Source organism: Rhinoraja longicauda, chromosome 18 (assembly GCF_053455715.1).
Source record: "Rhinoraja longicauda isolate Sanriku21f chromosome 18, sRhiLon1.1, whole genome shotgun sequence".
In the NCBI taxonomy this organism is placed as follows: domain Eukaryota; kingdom Metazoa; phylum Chordata; class Chondrichthyes; order Rajiformes; family Arhynchobatidae; genus Rhinoraja; species Rhinoraja longicauda.
This window is the reverse complement of record NC_135970.1, coordinates 41,507,692-41,527,673: the sequence shown is the minus strand read 5'-3', so window position 1 is coordinate 41,527,673 and position 19,982 is coordinate 41,507,692. Positions and strand designations below refer to the sequence as shown.

The following is a 19,982-nucleotide window of genomic DNA, read 5'->3' as shown; positions in this document are numbered from 1 at the left end:
CACAGTGAAAGTATTCTGGCCTCCACTGGGTACTGGAACACATGTAATACATGTCACATTTATTTAATGACATAAGTGCCAATCACTGTCTATAATAGACACAACTGAAAAGTAGCCTCTTTAAAAGTGTTGCATCTCACCTGCTTACTGTAATTCCTTGCAGGCTTCAGCTTTTGATTTATAGCCCATATGATTCCCTGGATGTATGCCTTAGCTCCTGAAGGAATGAACCCTTCCCCTTTGGAGACCCAGACAGGTCCACGCAGAAGTGTGAAGGAATTCTGCAGGCATTTGTCGAGCGATGGAACTGTAGAAAAAAAAGCAACTTTAAAAAGAAATCAGGGATTTTACACCCACTCTCTGATGCACCATTTCAGACACCAGCTTGAACCATAAATCAGAGTCTATACAAACGGCACTAGACCTAATTCTCCATGCCTACTATTTATATATGTGCTGAAGAAGCACTGACAAGAGCAAATCCTGGATTACTAATGGTCACCATCAAGGGTATAGATATTTATACGTGTGTGCTGAGCCCCCAACTGTAGAATCACGAAGCTTCTCAAGTACACCTGAATAGATTTGAACTGCGCCTAACTAACTGCACACGGTATCATAGTGTGCACTGATTGCCTTATCTTCTCATTTATCACAGTTGGGTTGAAGCAAACCTTGCTGAAACAAAACTTATATTGTTCTGAGACTTGCATTAGGCCTGTTTTGTTTTTTTTAAACCTGATTTTCAGCCTGGAGGAGCAGCTGTGTGCAATAATTACAATGGTCGTAGATGATTTCCAGCAAAATGCTAGACATCTCCTATTGACCCTTATAAAGTGCAACTGAATTACAAATGCATTGAATTATACTGTGAATCTTCAGAAATTAACTTCCACGGCTATTTTCATTCAATCTACGTGAATATTTAAAAACATGATGAAGTTGCACTTAAATGGTAAAAATGAAGATAATTCATTTTTAAATCACCAACATGAAAATATTTATATTAAGCACATAAATTACGGTTTAATGTTTAATTAATAGCCACCGATTTTGCAATTCAAAACTCATAAAATATCCAAACAGATTGTGTGAGCCCACTTTAATTCGCATTACTTTGGTAACACAATGTCAATTGTTCATGAATCTGGTTTTGATGGTAAATAAATATTTTTAAATTACTTTTCTACTTTTTATTTTATTTTTGGGTGTTTTGGGATTGATGCGGTAGCCCTGGTTTACCACAACAAGCTTTCAGATAGCTGTCTGAACGCTGATATATGTCATCATGATCACTCTTTCTCAGCCAAAATTAAGCCAACAGCTGCTGTGACTTTTTGTTTATATGTTTGCCGTCAGATTTATTCTCCCTCAGGTGCTGACGAGAAATGGTTAAGCAATCATTTTTCTTAAATATTGATGCCTATCTGAATTTGTATTTTTTTATTAACCACTGAATGGAATGACAAGGGCACGATTGCTGTACTTAAAGCAATTTTTTACAGCTGCTTTGGTTTTCAGTGATCCCATTAAATTGACAGGCACAGCCTGCAGCGTTTAAAGCATTACAGTTGTGGAGCACAATGCTGATTTTATTTTTGTTGCTTAGTGCACCTAATGGAACATGGCTTTATCCATGAGAAAATAACAAAAAAAACAGTACTTAAGGTAATAAATTTGTACAACCATAAAGAAAATGCAAACGTTTCTCGCAGCAGTCTCTGTTCAGCACCTGGGTTCTTTAGCTTTTTGCGAATCAGCGGGTTTGCAGTCTGCCAATAAATGGGCAGTAGGCACGCAATCAAGTAATTCTTCACTACTTTAGGGAACGTAGCATGAGTCGCGCATTTTCCCCCCTTCTTAAATTGTTGAAGCAGTTATGCATTAAATATGCTGGCAGATCTTTTGCTTGAGCAAGTGGAGCAAAATGTGTAAATCGTTCATGCCTTGCTGCTTCAGTTCAAGGATTGTCATTGATCATTTGTAACTATATCCACTCCTTGTTCCATGAAATCAAGTTTGGAGTAATGGGTTTATCAGATGTAGGGTTAAATTGAGAGTGATGAGGCTGTATGTCTGTAAAAGAGAGATGCCATGTTCCAGGCCTGCCTCAAAACAGCATGGGATCTAAGGCCGATATTCAAAACCACTACACTCATCACACGCTTGCTGGTTCTGAATGGGCTCAGGAATAGTAAGTGCTGGGGTTTTTACAATATTCTTTATCTCTCTTACTTATTCCACCACCCGGATTCCTCATCTCTTAACTACCGTTGGCATATAGCATAACAATTTAGAGTCTTAACTGACCTAAATTATAAGGTCATTGTACACAGTGTGTCAAAATGTAATAAGAAAATGCTAATTAATCTGCTCCTGTGCAGAAGGAAATAATAATACATTGGTGTTATATTTTTCAGTGACATTCTAATGATATAAGAATAGTGGCTAAATAATTAAAATATGTGCTCTTCATATTCTGAATGTCATCAATGATGAGGGAAGACTGATGTAAGTATTTGCATTACTGATAGAGTAAGGAAAGTGGAAGTTATAGAATCATAGAGTTATTAATTGTGGAAACAGGCCCTTCAGCCCAACATGCCCACACCATCTCTTGTTTAAGAAATGAGGACCACATTTAACCTGGTCCATCTATCACCTCCTGCTTCTGTCTTATCCTTTCCTCTCTTCACTTTATCCTCACCGTCTTCCCTCTCAACTCTCAGAACTGATGTAGGGTTTTGACCCAGAATGCTGACCATTCTTTTCTTCCCACAGATGCTGCTCGACCCTCTGACTTCCTCCACCACATTGCTTATGATACCTTTGGTGGTTTTTCTTGATTATATTAAGGTGCAAGGCATGGTCAGAGCTTGATCTGTTTGAAAGTTTAGTCATTTAAATTTTTATTTGCTTTCATTAACTCTTCAGAAACTACTGTACACAATGTACACACTGCATTTCTTTCGGCTTTTTGGGGGTAAAAATCAATTTGAACCTTCTTTATACAGGTTGTATTGTACAAATACAAAGAAATGACCGGATGATTAATGTTCTTGTGCTTTATGTGAATGATTGGGGCAAGATTGCTATGAAGGTTGTGTCTTCAAAGGCTCTTCACCCAACAGCTGAAGTCAATTACCGCACTTCAACTTCGGCTTGGGAGAAAATTGGACCAAGCAATGGAGGAGTTTGTAATCATCGCTCCTCTGACTAAGAAAAGGGGGTTAGTTTTGATTGGTAGACCATGTACCTTTGCTTGAATTGTTCTATCCTATTCATTGTTACGCAATATATCAGAAATCCTTTAGCAGGCATTGGCCCCGAATACACAGAAAGTTCACAAATTTATGAGTGGGACTAACACTGCACACGATCCAACCTAGTGATAAACTGGTACACTTTGTGACCATTTTACACGTTGAAAATTGGTACGTGTCATTGGGATATAATGGAATAACCAGTTTTTACAAGAAGCAAAGTAGGAAAATTAAGCCAACATTTTAACATCTTTATTGTGAAATATACTTTGCATTATTTATACATATCTATATATTGTCTGCTCTTTGCCAGACCATAGATGTCCTCGTCGATGCTACCACATGGCACAGTCGTGCAATGGTCACATACAGATTGCATTACACTGAGTGATGTCTGAAGTCAGATTTGATTGTCAAATTTAAGCACAGCATCAGATGTGGTACATTGTTTGCAAAAGGTCCGTTTCACATTGAAAGATATAATCATTGACCGTGTCAGGGAACCTCAAACGGCACAGGCGGAATGTATATGATTTCTGATGAACTGACGCTGAAGGCCAGTTGCATCTATTAGGCTGAGTCATCACTTACATGCAATTCCCGTTTGATCTTTGATATCTGCCTCATTCCAGTCAGTATGATTCAGAAAAGGTGGAAAAATAACTATTGCCACTTCGAGCTGATGCCTGGTTTCTATGCTTCAGACAAGTCTACATGTAGTTCAGACAGACTAGTGATCGTCGATCGGCGCAGATTCATTGGGCTGAAGGCTCCCTTTCCACGTTGTATCTTTAAATTAAACTAAACTAAATTAAGTCATTTGGATGCTTGTCTCTGCCTACTTAAGTTCCAGATCAAAAAGGACTTTGCTTTGCATTTCAGCTATCAAGACGACATTGGCTGTCTGCTTCAGGTGGGTGAAGCCTAGGTTCGCTCGCAGAGGATAATGCTACTGGATCCAGTCCAATACAGCAGGCAAAATGCAACCATGCCCCATGCAGCTAGCTGTTGGTGAAACATTTTGAAGAGTCCTTGATCTCAAAATAAAACTGATAATTTCTGTTGAGTTGCATAATCAGAAACACAATATTTAATAAAAAATCAGTGTTTGAAAACAGCTGATAACGTTTTTCACTCAATAGTTTCAAAGAAAGAGTGAATGTGCAGAATGTGTGTGTAATTTGCGTATAAGTTATGTATAATTTATATTCTTGTGTGCTGTCTGAGTCCATGGGCCTGTGATACTGCAGCAAGCAAGGCTTTTTCCTTGTACCTATACCTCACCATATGTGCATGTGACAATAAACACAACGTGACTTGACTGGCAATGACAACAGATTATGGAAAGATGTAAAAGCAGCAAGCTTGTTTAACTTCCTCTGTATTGACTGGGAATTCCTGAGTGTGAGAGGCTTGAATGGGGCAGAATTTGTTAGATGTATCTGAGAGGCTTTCTTGAGCAGTATATGGATAGTCCATATGGAAAAGGGACCATACTGGACCTTGGATGTGAAATGACCCAGACCAAGTGAGTGGCATTTCAGTGGGAGAGCATTTTAGGAACAGTGATGTCGACTCCTTATGTTTTAAGATAGTTATGATTAAGGATAAATCTGAACCTTGGGGAGAAAATGCTAAATTGGAGTAAGGAAGACTACAAAATAATTAGGCAAGAGCCGAGGCGAGCAGCTGCTATTGGGTAAATTCACATCTGACATATGGGAATTACTTAAAGACCAGCTGATCAAAGTTCAATTCTGGCATGTTTCAGTAAGGAGGAGGAACTAGGATGGCAAAGTAAGGGAATCCTAGATAATGAGGGGAGTGAATTTGGTCAAAATGAAAAAGGAAACAAATGTAAGGTTAAGGAAGGTAACAGATAAAAATAAAGAAAGCAACAAAGACCTCAAACAGGACATTAGAAGAACCAGAAGGGGACATGACATGGTGTTTAAAGAGAATCCCAGGGCATTTTATACAAACATTAGAAACAAGAGGGTAACCAGGAAGAAGCTGGAAACACTCGAGGATAAAGGAAGGATTTTATACTTTGAGTCAGAAGATGTGGGGAAGATACTAAATGAGTATTTTGGAACAGTATTCACCAAGAATAACATGGAGGATAGTGAGATCAGTGTTGCTATACTAATTTGCCAGGCCGTTTTAAGTCAAGAAGAAGGTAATGTTGGATCCGTTGAAGAGCATTAAGGTGTACAAGTCCCCAGGGCCTACTAGGATCTCTCCCATGTTATTGAAAGAGGAGATTGCAGGGCCCTCAACAAAGATTTTTATATCCTGTCTATCACATGTAAGGTTCTGGAGGACTGGAGAGTAGCTACTAACCCTTTGTTTAAGAAAGGGGAAAGGAAATTACAGGCTGGTAAATGTCAGTGCTAGGGAAACTATTCAAGAGGATTTACTCACATTTGGAAGAGAATGAGCTCATTAAGTACAGTCAGAAGCAGATTATGTTTTGCAAACAACTGAGATCTCTTCAGTGATGAAGGTGATAAATGAGGGTAGGACTGTGAATGTTGTCCACATGAACTTTAGTAAGGCATTTGACAAGGTCCCTCATGGTACCCTGATCCAGAAACTTAAGATGCTTGAAATCCATGATGACTTAGTAGTTTGCACGAGTCTGGCTGACCCAGAGACGACAGAAGGTAATGGTGAAAGGGTGTCATTCTGGGCAGAAACCAATGACCAGTGGTGTTCTGTAGGCATCTGTGCTGGAACTTCTGTTGTCTGAGATATACATTAGTGACTTGGACAAAAATATAGATGAGGTTGGTTAGCAAGTTTGCAGACAACATAAAAATGTCATGGATTTGCAGACAGTGAAGGCAGCCTTCAGAAGATATAGCAGGGTATAGATCAGTGACAGATATGGGTAGAAAAATGGCAGGTGGAATTAAATCTGGGCAAGTGTGGTGTGGCACATTGAAAGATCAAACAGGAGAAAGTATAGAGTTAATAGCAGAATCGATAATAGCATCGGTGTACATTCACTGCATTTACTGTTACCTGTCCTTGGATGTGTTTCAGCTTGTCAACCTGGCAAAGAAAGGGTGAATGTGCAGAATTTATGTGTAATTTGTGTATTTTCCTCTGCCATTTTCTGTATCTTCTACATTAACGTAAATATTAGACTATTTAACATATGGACTGGGACCAAAAGTATGATAGCAGACTTAAGAAAACCATTGGATTGTGGTTCATTCCCAAACACAGAAACAAATATTAGAAAAAATAAAATTCTATTGGCCAATTTAATGGATTTAGGAGGTACACGTGAAATGGATTATATATTTAATCCTGAGAATCTGCTGCCCATTTGATTCAATGTCAAAGTGAATCTTTCTCAAAGTTGGACATAAGATTATTATACTTGAGGCTTCATTACCCAAAGAACTTTTAACAACTACCTATGAACTAGACATAGGGAATCTAAAAACTTTATAAATTGTGCAAAGAATCCAGGAATGTTCAAAACAAGAATTTCTCATTGACTTGAAGGATAGTCCAATTCTAACAATTGCATACCTGTTCTGAGGTCAGAGATTCGATTTCCTTGCCAGTCATACAAAATCCTTGCTGGGCATGCTAATTTGATCTTTAGAGTGCATTGGTCTAAAAACTACAAGCAGAAATAAAAAGAAACACAAAGAAAAATAATCAAATATTACTCAAGTAGAAATCAATCAACAAACATTTTTTATGGCTCTATTATGTATTAGAATGGAGGCTTGTAGAAATACTTCACAATCATGAATCAATTCTTTACCAGAGGGTCAAAGAAGGCAAATTGATGCGCCATAACTCACTGATCGAAATATGAAAAATGGACTGGTCATCCATGGATAATGGTTGGGGATCAGGTTCGGAGGGGTGGGGGAGCATGGAGATGAGAGGGATGATATCGGTTGGGAGAGTGTGAAGAGGAAATCAGTGTTCATCAGCTCTGGTAGAGCAAAATGATCAATAACAATTTCACAGCCAATTCTACAAACTAGATCATTCATGTTTCTATTGACAAAAGGAAGGGCATGCAAAATAGATTAATATTTTCCTGTCATCCATTTTATACTAATATCCAAAACCAATCTCTTCTGAATTTTCGCATGATCTTCAATTCTAATTATCATACGTAAGGCAGATTAGATATTCAATTGAACAGGTTTCCAACCATTGTAATGGTTTACATGAAGAAAAAAAGGTCCCAGTCTCCTGATCAACATTGAACCTCCACAACCACAATAATACATTACAGTAAAACTCCATTTATCATCTTTTCAATTGGGGGTGGGGGGGGGGGGGTGGAGCCGAGGATCAGGAGAGCTGGTCTGCTTAACAGCTAAGGTCCCAAGTGTGGACCCAGTGTGTGGACCACAGCGGGTGCATTCAATATAAGAGGAAGCAGTAATGTTACGTAGGCTTTGACAACCTGAAGTTTAACAGCTCAAACTCACTACGTTCGGCTGTTATCAATTCCTTTTAAACTCACTGTTCAGTTTCCCACTCCCTTAAAACTTGCCACTGTAAAGTTTATTATAAAATGTAATAAAACTGAAACGAAATTGTGCTGGTGAATGAATAGGAGTGATATCCCATTGTTGGAAAGCCCATCACCATCTAAGTCCCAGGGGTGCCAATTTTAATGCAACTGCTATTCAGATTACTATTATTTGAGAGATGTTAAATGTTAATGGTCCAAAATAGTTGGTATGGTTATGAAGCAACAGACACTAAATTTCCCCAAAAATTTACAAACAAGGAACAGCAGATGCTGGTTTATCAAGGAAAGACACAAAATGCTTAAGTAAGTCAGCGAGTCAGGCAGCATCCCTTGAGAACATGGATAGGTGAAGTTTCGGGACCCAAACCCTGAATCTGGCCCAAAACGTCACCTATCCATGTTCTCCAGGGATGCTGCCTGACCCACTGAGTTACTAAGTATTTTATGTCTTTTCAAGAATAGTTTATTGTACAAAGTGTTTTGATTTACTGCAATAATTAAATCATTGTATAATTATGTATTAGACTCCGATCATTTACTATTGCTGCTATACGGGGGTCCGGCGTGGGGGGGACCGCCGTGAAGGGGGGGGAGAGGAACAATGGACAATGGGGCCCTGGTGAGGGGGGGGGGACAGGTGTGAGGGAAGGGGAAGAACAATGGACAATAGAGGACCTGGTGTCGGGGGACCGCTGTAAGGGAGTGTGGAGGGGTGAAGAACAAAGGGGGAAACTGAAGAGGGGTAACTTTGTAAGCGCCCTTTATGGGGACTATTTACATTCCTTGGGTATGCAAGCAAAAAAATTCACTGTGACTTATCACATGTGACAATAAAATATTCAATTCAATTCAATAGAAAGGAGAGTTAAACAGTGATCAGGGATGATATCACAATTTGTTACATACAATGCCCAATTACAATCGTAAGGATATCCAACATCACTTGTTTAGGTTGCAAAGAAGAATCCTTACATGCCACTTAAAATGGGCACAGTGACCCTTAGATGTTTTATTGAGCGGCTTAATGATCAATATTTCCTGACTGTGCAGCCTGACATCCAGCTGGATGAAATAAGTGGACGAAGGTCTTTCCTCACTATAAGTATCTTTATATCTGAAGAAGTATCTTCTTCAGTCTGAAGAAGGGTCTCTACCCGAAACGTCACCCATTCCTTCTCTCCCGAGATGCTGCCTGACCTGCTGAGTTACTCCAGCATTTTGTGTCTATCAACAAGTGTGTAAAGTACAGTGCTCATTATGTAAAATTCCTTGTAGCTATTACACAATAAAAGTATTTTAAAAACCATTCGTAATTAGTGCAATTGGTCCAAGTACAATAAGCCCCTCCATGAAAGTGTTGCAATGGTCTACGGATCAGTTAATCAGCTAAAATGGAGAGAGAAATCCACATGGAAAAGATCCTGAACATACAGCAAAATGATATCTAACCAAGAGTCAGAAGTTTATTATAGTCATAGATTCATACAGCGTGAAACAGGCCCTTCGGCCCAACTTACCCGCACTGACCAACATGTCCCATCTACATTAGTCCTCCCTGCCTGCATTTGGCCCATATCCCTCTAAACCCGTCCTATCCATGTATATGTCTAATTGTTCCTTAAACGTTGCAATAGTCCCAGCCTCAACAACCTCCTCTGGCAGCTCGTTCCATATACCCACCACCCTTTTTGTGAAAAGGTTACTCCTCAGATTCCTATTAAATCTTTTCCCCGTCACCTTAAACCTACATCCTCTGGTTCTCAATTCCCCTTCTCTGGGCAAGAGACTCTGGGTGTCTACCCGATCTATTCCTCTCATGATTTTATACCTCTATAAGGTCAAGATTAATAATCAATATAAGATTATTGGCTGCTTAAGTATACCTTTGGCACCGAGACTCCATCAATATCAAAATTCAGTTTGACTCCTCTACACGTTGAACTGCAGGTTATACGCGCACTGCTTTGTATTTTCTATTTTTACATTCATTTTACATCTATCTATCTAACACAGTCCTCAACACTGAGATTGAAACTGCCCCTGAGGCACAAGCAGTGTTAAATCTGAAAATTGACTGGGAAACATGGAATGAGTACTGAGAAAGGTGAGATATCTCAATGCTTTCCTGTTAATGCATCACTAATTTCCTTGTTAAAATCAATGCGTAGAACTGATATGAACACCACAAAAAAATATCATCAACTGTTATTTACATTCAACTAATTTGAAGTGGAGAGTGTGCCTTTTCAAAACAAATATTATGTTTTTCTTTTAAATAAATATATTGTACACAAGCATATTTATGCTAATCTATTTGAAGATTCCGATATGATTTAGTATTTTAATGCTGTATCTGATCCTGTCTTGTTTGTTTCTGTGAGTGCTTCTGAACTCTCCACCATCACTCATGTTCTGTAAATTTGCCTGTGAGTTTTTCCCTTGAATCTGTGTGCGAATTTAGACATTTAATTTACTTTCAAAATTATTTTCCTTTGGTTGCCATATAGCATTATAGAATTGTTTATTTTTTCCTGAATCCATCCTTTTTGTTTATAACGATTCCAAACTTTATTTTTAATCTTAAAAATCTAAATAGATTACATAATTGATGTAAGGTATGATACCTACACTTCAGAGCGGCTATGAATATTCTGTTAGATTTCAGTTCCTATATTGTTATATATAGTACATTAAATAATAGTCAGAAACACTTATATTGATTTATTGCCGAGTTGTTACCAAGTCTGGCAAAAGCTCTAATATAAATCTGATCCAACTTAATATCTCATAAATAATAATAATAAAACAAAGCCACGTATATCTTATAAGTTCAGAGTACGGATGCAAGGCAAGCACCCCTAGTCTGAAGAAGGGTCTCGACCCGAAACATCTCCCATTTCTTCTCTCCAGAGATGCTGCCTGTCCCGCTAAGTTACTCCAGCATTTTGTGTCTTACCCCTAAATATCATTAGAGTATCAAAACAAATCACAATTTTGAAGTAAAATTTTAGAAACTTTCATCGCATGGTAAGTCCAGCAAATGTTAAGTGTCTGAGTTCATTGTTACTAGTTTTACAGGCAGATATCCAAACAAAAAGACAATTCTCCATGTTTCAAGATTACCTTTGCTGCCCAGTGTCCTTTTTGCTTGTTTTCAAATATTAGCATGCTTAATAATTATCAGCTATGTGCAATACAGCAAATTTTAACATTTTGTTTATATTTTAAGTATAATTATTGTTTGCTACTGAATAAAGTAGGTGTATTAAAAAATGATTGCTGTTAATTTTCCTCATCGCCAGAACTTTTAACCACACTTCTGGAAAGAAACTGGATCTCTGCAGGAAAGCAGAAAGAAGATTCTTACCAAAATAATATATCTTTACCTGTTGTTTTTCCTCCAATGGTGTGATGATTTCATACCCATCCTGCCCTGTACCATTTCTAAAAGCCAGTATTCTGACAGAACCATTTTCAGTGAGTTTCTTCAGACGGTTTGAGAGAATAGGCTTTGTCTTGCCATGCTGCTTGTCAACAGGAAGCACTACCCCTTTCATCGTCCAACTCACCCTTTTGGTCAAGAGCAGATGGTCTGTAAGAAAAGCTAAAGTTAGCATTTGGTTCCATCTAATCAGGTGCCCCATCACCTTATCACTTTAACACATATTGGCCTTACTCCACTTTGATGCGCCACTACTTTTAAAATCTCTTTCACTTCCCACTAAGCATGACATAAGCTGTAGCAAGCTGGCCATGCTGATAATGGGCATAAATCATTGTTCCTGAAGGGAACAGATGTTCAGGGTTTGAAAGAGTAATATCACAATTTAGTCATAATTAAAATTCACCTTAGCATGCCTCCTTGAATAATCTGCAGATCATTGTAATAGATCAACAATATTACATTTATAGCATCTTTATTTTACCAGAATAGTCACTTTGCCTTCTCACATTTAATGAGATATATAAAAGCTTAATTAATGTGCCTTAATCTCATTTGAAATCTGTTAAACCTGAATTCAAATAATAAGCTAAATGGAGCTCACAATGAATATAAGATCACTTAAATCAATAAAAGTAGATGTCAAAACCTACCTGATGATATTTGATACAATCAGTTTCTTAATTTATCAAATTGGGTGTTCAAAAGTGGTTAAATACATTGCGTATCCCAAAAGCTTGATCTTATGTCCGGTTTCCCAGCTCATTTTAGGGTAATGTAATAGATTATAATGGTGGCTTCTCCAAAACACAATTTACAACATGATCCCTTAAACATCAGATGCACTTTGTAAATAGACCACAGAACATTATAATCCTTGTGATGTCCAGAGCAACACTGGACAGGAACACAGGTCACAGACAGGTCACATAGCACAATCCTCCTGCTAGTAGTACAATCTCGCTGGACAGGAACACGAAGTTGTAGATAAATCACATAGCACAACCCTTGAGTGAAACAACACTGGGCAAGAAAGCAGGTCGTGTACAGGTCACCTGACACAACACTCCTGCCGGGAGCATAACCTCACCAGTTAGAAGGACAGGTCACATAACATTATACATGGCACTGGGATGGAAGCAATGCTAGACCACAACTCAAGTATTAGTTATAACACAATGTACTGCATTTGGATGGCTAAAGCACTGAACAAGGTTCATCAAGTAAGATATATTCCTCTCAGGGAGCAGAGGCACAACTTCTGTGGTCGTTCAACATTCAATGCCCCTCGTCCTCTGTACGATTCTACATCTTCTCTTTAGCCACCACATTCTTGCTGAGGCGTGGCACCCAAAAAATATCATGACTTTTCACTTACTTGTTTTAAAATCTATTGATAAAGAACTAGGATCCCCTTTACCTGAACGGTTGTGTCAACCTATCCTTCCACCTGCAAGGATTTAAGAACATCCTTCATTTTCACCTTTGTGCCTCTCTCCTTGTATCCCATAAAATTATGCCCTCTCACCATTAAGTCTCTGCAAACCACTCAGAGACATTCTTTTTACATCAAAAGTCCTATATAAACGCATGTTGCTATTCTGTGTTGCAAGGAACAATACTATGTGTGCTTATTCCTAACTATGTTACTTTGGACAATTACAACAATTCCTGAGGTTTGTAAAATCTCCTTCTTCACTCCCTCCTTAAAAACATAAAAACTTCCTCTCTTGGCAGTTTAGTAGATTTATCCAACAAACAGCAGAGTTGTAGAAATTAATGAAGAGTTCAAGTTTAATTCCTGTGCGTGCAGTTACCTGATCCCCTTGGGGTAATAGAGAAGGAAGCTATAATTCAATGATGCTGCCTTGGGATAAGGCGGTTTCATCGCGTGCGCTTTCTGCTCTAATTCACTCTTTATTGCATGTGTACATGTGGCAGAACAAGGTTCATTAATTGCAGACTTGGTAAAATAGTCTACCCACAATCATTAGTTATTATTCATGTATAAAATTCACATCCAAGCTTCATCAAGTTAAAGTCCTCGGAAAGAAAGTAGCAGAAAAAGTGATAAGGTAAAAGTACTGATGCTTTTTCTGTCCCGTCCTTTGAGATACCTCCACCTTTCATTGTTTCCACTTCAGTCAAGTCCAGTGCCAGCAGGTGATTTCTTCCCACCTGTTATCAGGTAACTGACCCATCTTGTCACCAACTTGAGAGCAGTCCTGACCTCCCATCTAGCTCATTGGAGACCTTCGAACCATCTTTAATCGGACTGATTGGACTTCATCTTGCAGTAAACATAATACCCTTTATCTTGGACCCGTATACTGTAGATAGTTTAATGGTAATCATGTAGTCTTTTTGCTGACTGAATAGCATGCAACACAAGCCTTTCACTGGATCTCAGTACACGCGACAATTTAAAAAACTAAACTAAAACTAAAGTTGTTATTGTAACCTCCTCTTCCACTTTCTCTGGAAGCTCATTTCACGTACGCACCACCCACTGTGTGAAGAAGCTGCCCCTCAAGTCCCTTTTAATTTTTTGCCCACTCATCTTAAACCTATACTCTCTAGTTCTTGACAATCAACCCTAGGAAGAAGACAGTGTGTATTCACCCTATCTATGCCCCTCATGATTTTATACACCTCTATAAGGTCTCCTATACTCTAGCGAATATAGTCCTAGCCTGCATGATATCTCGCTGCATGAAAATCAATTAACAGGCCAGATCTAAAGAAAAGTCCAACAAAAACTTGCCAGCACCTTTTTAGACATCCATTACACAATCCCTGCGGCCTTAACTTGGTTTCAGATCTAAGACATGCCACAGCAGTAGATGGGCTATTTTTTCCCAATGGAGGTTGTCAAGACTAAATGATAGGTGGAACTGGACCTTATAGCAGGGAGTCATGTAAGAGGCTGGTCATTATCTTATCAATCTAACTAGAATTATCACCTTTACTTCTGCCTCAAAATACATTCTTTGGACTGTGATACGTGATTAGACTTCAGACTCTTCTTCACACCAAAACCCCTTGACTTTAGCTACGATGACCAATTGCAACATATCAGGGATGAAGATAGGCAAATGGATCCAAATATCAATTGTTGCTGGAAAATGACGCACATACATCATCGACCACAGCATTCAATTTAGTGTAACTTCATGAAAAGGCAATTAAAAAAATTAGATCGACAGGTATTGATTGGTGATAGGTTACTGATTGTGGATGATCAGCCATGATCACAATGAATGGTGGTGCTGGCTCAAAGGGCCTAATGGCCTCCTCCTGCACCTATTTTCTATGTTTCTATGTATTAACCTCAGTAGAATGCTCTCTTATGACTCTCATCTATAATCAGAAAGTCATGGAATCAAAATTTGTTGCAGAGAGCTGAGTGCATAACCTATACTGACACTCCCACTTGGTACTGGAGTGCTCTGCTATTGGAACCACTGTCTTTTAGATGAGATATTAAACTAAGCTTTCAGCTGCTCTCATGTGAGTGTAACTGTCCTCAGCAATATTGATAGAACACCGAGGAGTTATAACTATTGGCCAACATTTACAACTCAAGCAACAGCAGAAAAACATATTAACTGATTGACTGTTACATGATGGTACAGTGGTGTAGATAGTGCTGCTGCCTCACAGATCCAACTATCTAGGTTCAACCCTGATCTCCGGTGCTATCTGTGTGGACTTTACATATTATTCCTACAATCACATGGATTTCCTCTGGGCGCTCATATGTCTGGTTTCCTTCCATATCCCAAAGATGAGCTGGTTGCTAATTTAATTGGTTAATTGTAAATTACCCCCATTATTTAGGTTTGAATTTAGTTTATTGTCAAGTGCACCAGGACACAGAGAAAAGCCTTTGTTGCAGGCAAACCAGTCAGTGGAAAGACAATACATGATTACAATCGAGTCATCCACAGTGTAGATACATCATGAGGGCAATAACGTGAATAACATTTAGTGCAAGATAAAGTCCAGTAAAGTCCAACCAAAGATAGTCTGACGGGTCTCCAATGATGGATGGTAGCTCAGGACTACTCACTAATTGTTGGTAGGATGGTTCAGTTGCATTAGAGGAATCAAGTTGAAGTTGGTGGGCATGTGTGGGAGAATAAGTCAGCTAGGAACAAAGGATAGGAAGATGATTGATGGGAATTACATGTTTCCTTATGACAAAGAAGGAAAATATTCAGTCTATTGAGTCAATACTGGTTCATATGGAAATCTTATTTCTCTGCTCATTTTTCTGGTAGCCTATTCTCCTTACATTTGCATCAGTTCGACCACACACCTACACCAGGGGCAATTTACTGTGGCCAATTAACATATCTACCCACATATCTTTGGCATGTGTAAAAAAAACTGGAGCCCCCATTGGAAATCCACATAGTCATAGTGGAATGTACAAACCCCATACAGACAACAGCCCAGGACTGGACTGCACATAGTTAGCTGGAACAGTGAGTCAGCAGCTTTGGCAGCTGGCCATTGTGCCGCCCCAAATTTCTCTGAGAACTAGCATGGACGTGGTGACCTGCTTCCCTACAATAAGATAATACAAATAAAACATAAAAATGAAGTAAAAGCTACTAAAGAAATAAAACTGGATATTTGTATCAGCTTAATTGGTCTGTATTAATGCTGAGTATGATACCAAGTACTGCTATTATGTCGGATAATGAACAAAATTCAAATTCAAATAACACACAAATATGAGCAAACAACTGCTGGAGGAACGCAGCAGGTCAGGCAGCATCTGTGTAGGGAATCGACAAATGTGTTTCGGTTTGGGCTGCTTGAAATGGAGGGAGAAATTACCCAATCTGTCTAAAGAAGGGTCCCAAGCCAAAATGTTGTCTGTCCACTTCATAGACACTGCCTGACCTGCTGATCTCTTCCAGCAGTTTGTTGTTTGCTCAATATTCCAGCATTTGTAGTCTCATGTGTCTACAAATATGGGATGGACATTAGCTGATATGATTACATCAGTTTATTGTCATACATACCAGGGTGTAATGGTATTCCTTGTTCGCTTGAAGATTATAGAGTCAACAGTACACATGGCAATGATAAATACAACAATATTTAAATACAACAAAACAGGTGCAAACATTGCAGTGCAGTCTAAAGTAGTGCAAAAAAAGAACCGTCATCTGCAGATCAGAGAATTTTGACATGAGAATAAAAAGTTAACAATATTCTGACTGTGTAAAAAATATCTGGGTTTAGATTTATGAAGGTTATGTTTTCACTTGGAAACTCAGTGCCATACATTATCAAAATTTGCACCATTACATAATATCAAAAAATCAGTTTATGAGTGTAAGGGCTATTTGCAGATTTGTTTGAGTATATTTCCACCTCTCTTGCATTTTATTTAACCAGAATGACACGCATATCATTTTTTTACACCATCCGTGCAAACAGAGAGATCTGATCAGAAAACTCCTCTGTTTTATTCCAATTTCAGAACCTGAAAATTGGAGGCAGCCTGTTTCTACCTCTCCCATGACCGGAATTTGATAATTTGGCAAGTGAAAAGAGAAAGAGAACAAAGGATTAACATGTTCCTGAGTGGAACAGAGATGTGGATCATATTTCTATCTTGCTGTGGTGTAGCAGAAAGGTCATTCCAAATTGCAAATTGGTCATTTCACTGAAAGATTATTACATTGATGTTTTAGAATGAATTCTTAGAATTCAATAAGTTATATATTTAAATTAACCTGCATGCCTAATCTCGTGTTCTGTTATAGTTTTTGTTACTGGTCAACCAGCTTTTCAAAATATAGGAAATTTTACAACTGAAAAAAAGTGATGACTTCAATGTCATTAGGGTCCAGGACAAATAGGAATTATTTACTCAGGCATCCAACTAGCTATCCTTTTAACCTGCAACAGCATTATCCTTGCCCTTGGCACTTTTCACTCCTTGTTCCCACTCCTAAGATATATTGTTATACAAGGCACCCCTAAGATCTGCATCGGCCCTGTCACAAACATCCAATACCTTCACTTGATACACTTACGAACACCTGATTCTTTATCTCTCCAGTTCTCATAATTTCACAGACCACAATCTTTCCACTAACACTGGCTTTTTTTGCTAGGCAACCAACCAGTATCTTAACTTAGCTGGCTGTAACTGAGAAAGAGAATCTACAAATGGTAACAAGATGCCACAATTAAGCTAGGCAGCACACTTAAGAAACCTGCACTGGGATCCCTGTCTGCTAAAATGCCCTATTCCCTAGCCATTCACCTTCCTATAACTATCGATATCATCATCATCATCATCATATATATACAGCCGGAAACAGGCCCTTTCGGCCCACCAAGTCCGTGCCGCCCAGCGATCCCCGCACATTAACACTATCCTACACCCACTAGGGACAATTTTTACATTTACCCAGCCAATTAACCTACATACCTGTACGTCTTTGGAGTGTGGGAGGAAACCGAAGATCTCGGAGAAAACCCACGCAGGTCACGGGGAGAACGTACAAACTCCTTACAGTGCAGCACCCGTAGTCAGGATCGAACCTGAGTCTCCGGCGCTGCATTCGCTGTAAAGCAGCAACTCTACCGCTGCGCTGCGCTACCGTGCCGCCCCTTGGTTGTCCAACCTTGAATGCAGTTAAATATTGACCTTTTTATAAACACAGTTAAAATGTATTTACTCATAGTAGAATATAATGTGAGAATGAACTTGTTTACTCAACCCATTTCACTGTTTTTATCATAATGGTCAGTCACAATATGGTTTCATTTTTTTTGGTTGCATGTTCAATAAGATGGTAAAAGAAGGCATGAAGTGCTGGAGTAACTCAGCGGATCGGGCATCTTCCCCAGAGAACATGGTTAGGTGATAGTGCATGGAGAGTGAAAAAGAGTCTGAGGAAAGGTCCCAACTAGAAACGTTACAGTATCGATCCATGTTCTCCAGAGATGCTGCCTAGCCTGCTGAGATTCTAGAACTTTGTGTCTTTTTTCGTAAACCAGCATCTGCAGTTCCTTGTTTGTTCAATTTGATGCAATTTTTTCTCTGACTATCCCCACCCATAACGCAGAAGAGAATTTGCTGTAAATGTAATTCTCCTGTTTTGGCAGGCTTGCTGGATGGAAATTAACAAACATTCTGGAAAACATTTTGTGATATTACTGAGAAGTTCAGGTTCATTAAACTGATGGATTTCTGCACGTTTTGAAATACTGAAATTGACAGGATGTTCAAGTTCCTGGATGCCTAAAGGTAGACGTGTTAACTTGTTACCTGAAATCCTATCTGGTGTCTAGTATTACCAAATTAGATCGCAATTAAGCTGATTTGAATCCATCATTTTTCTGACACATGCACCTACAGCAAACACGTATTCTATTATACAGAGCTCACACATATTCTGTCAATCAGGACTTGTCATGTCAGATCATTTTGGCATGAACTGAATGTCTGAGAAGTTTTTCTCACTACTCTTATAACTACTTCCCTTCTTAAAGGATATTATAAATGACAAGGCATTGCAGCGTAAATAGCATTTGCAAAGGAGAAAATACAAATGAAGTGTATTTATAATTAATAAGCAATACATAATCAACATCTATTCTCTCCTTGGAATTTGAATTAACACTGCATCTGAAAAATTAGTGAACTTGCAGAATACTGACATGCAACAAAACTGAAGAGGTATGAATAATTTGTAAAAAAAAATCACTGAAAAATAAAATACCTTTCCAAACAAACACCATCTCCTTAACTGGTTGAACGTGACCCTTTCAACTTGATCAATACAGTGGAAATTAGTTGGACAGAAAATCATCATGTGGTGTGGTGCCATGTGTTTGGGGAAATTATCTGACCAATTTCTATTGAGGATATTGACCAACAAGTGAAATAAACAAAGAAATGCCACAGAAAAAAACAAAGAGACATGACCCCGAGTTAACTTTTTTTTCTGTCTCTACAGATATAGCCTGACCCGTAGAGTGGTTCCAACATTTTTTTTTAACTGAAGAGCATCAGCGCCTTTCTCCTAATAATGCCAACAGTCCATGCTGAAGGATCTCACCTTTACATACTTTGTTTATGATCAGCATAAAAAAAGACCACCATATACAAAAAAATCAGCAGTGTCTTTCAAGATACCAAAATTCACTCCATTTTGAAATACAGTTTTGATGGTTTGTTGGCAAACAAGGAGTCATTTATGCCCCGTGAATTCCGACAAGTAGCAATCAAGACGAGTACCTAATTCATTTGTTTGAGTGCTTGATTTTGAGGAATCAACCAGGGGGCTTCTTGGAAAATTGCACAGAAAAGATGGGCAGGAACATTGACAGATCAACCTCAGAGATGCCATCGTATATCAAGCCCATGCCATTAAAAGGGGACTTATGTTAGATACCTCTATACTTCAAGTCATTGTGAGCTATTTAATTGCAAGTGAAATCTTCATTCTTATCTGCTGCATGCAAAAGATATTATTTTTAAATCTCCCCAAGTGACTCGTTGCTTCAAGACAGAGTTCACCGTACATTAAATACACACATGATAACTGACATCATTATTTCTTGTCTGAACTCAAGTTACATTGAGTTAAGTGGCTTTTGTAAATGGATAATTTTAATTACACCAGTCAAATCTCTCTGTTTCAAGCTTATGGCCAACAATACGTCTCAGAAGGTAATTAAGTCAGCAAAACATTACATTTCTTCAATGTTTATGATGGTG

The 19,982-nt window shown here is 38.6% G+C and overlaps 1 protein-coding gene across 1 annotated transcript in view; it reads right to left on the bottom strand.

Moving 5' to 3' along the window:
* LOC144602149 (doublecortin domain-containing protein 1-like) overlaps positions 1–19,982 on the bottom strand; it is a 309,816-nt gene that overhangs the window by 248,287 nt on the left and 41,547 nt on the right. The window contains exons 6-8 of the mRNA XM_078414883.1: positions 11,169–11,374; positions 6,810–6,903; positions 141–307 (exon numbers count right to left, since the gene is read on the bottom strand). Coding sequence (XP_078271009.1) covers positions 141–307; positions 6,810–6,903; positions 11,169–11,374 — 467 coding nt within the window. The remainder of the gene's footprint in view (positions 1–140; positions 308–6,809; positions 6,904–11,168; positions 11,375–19,982) is intronic.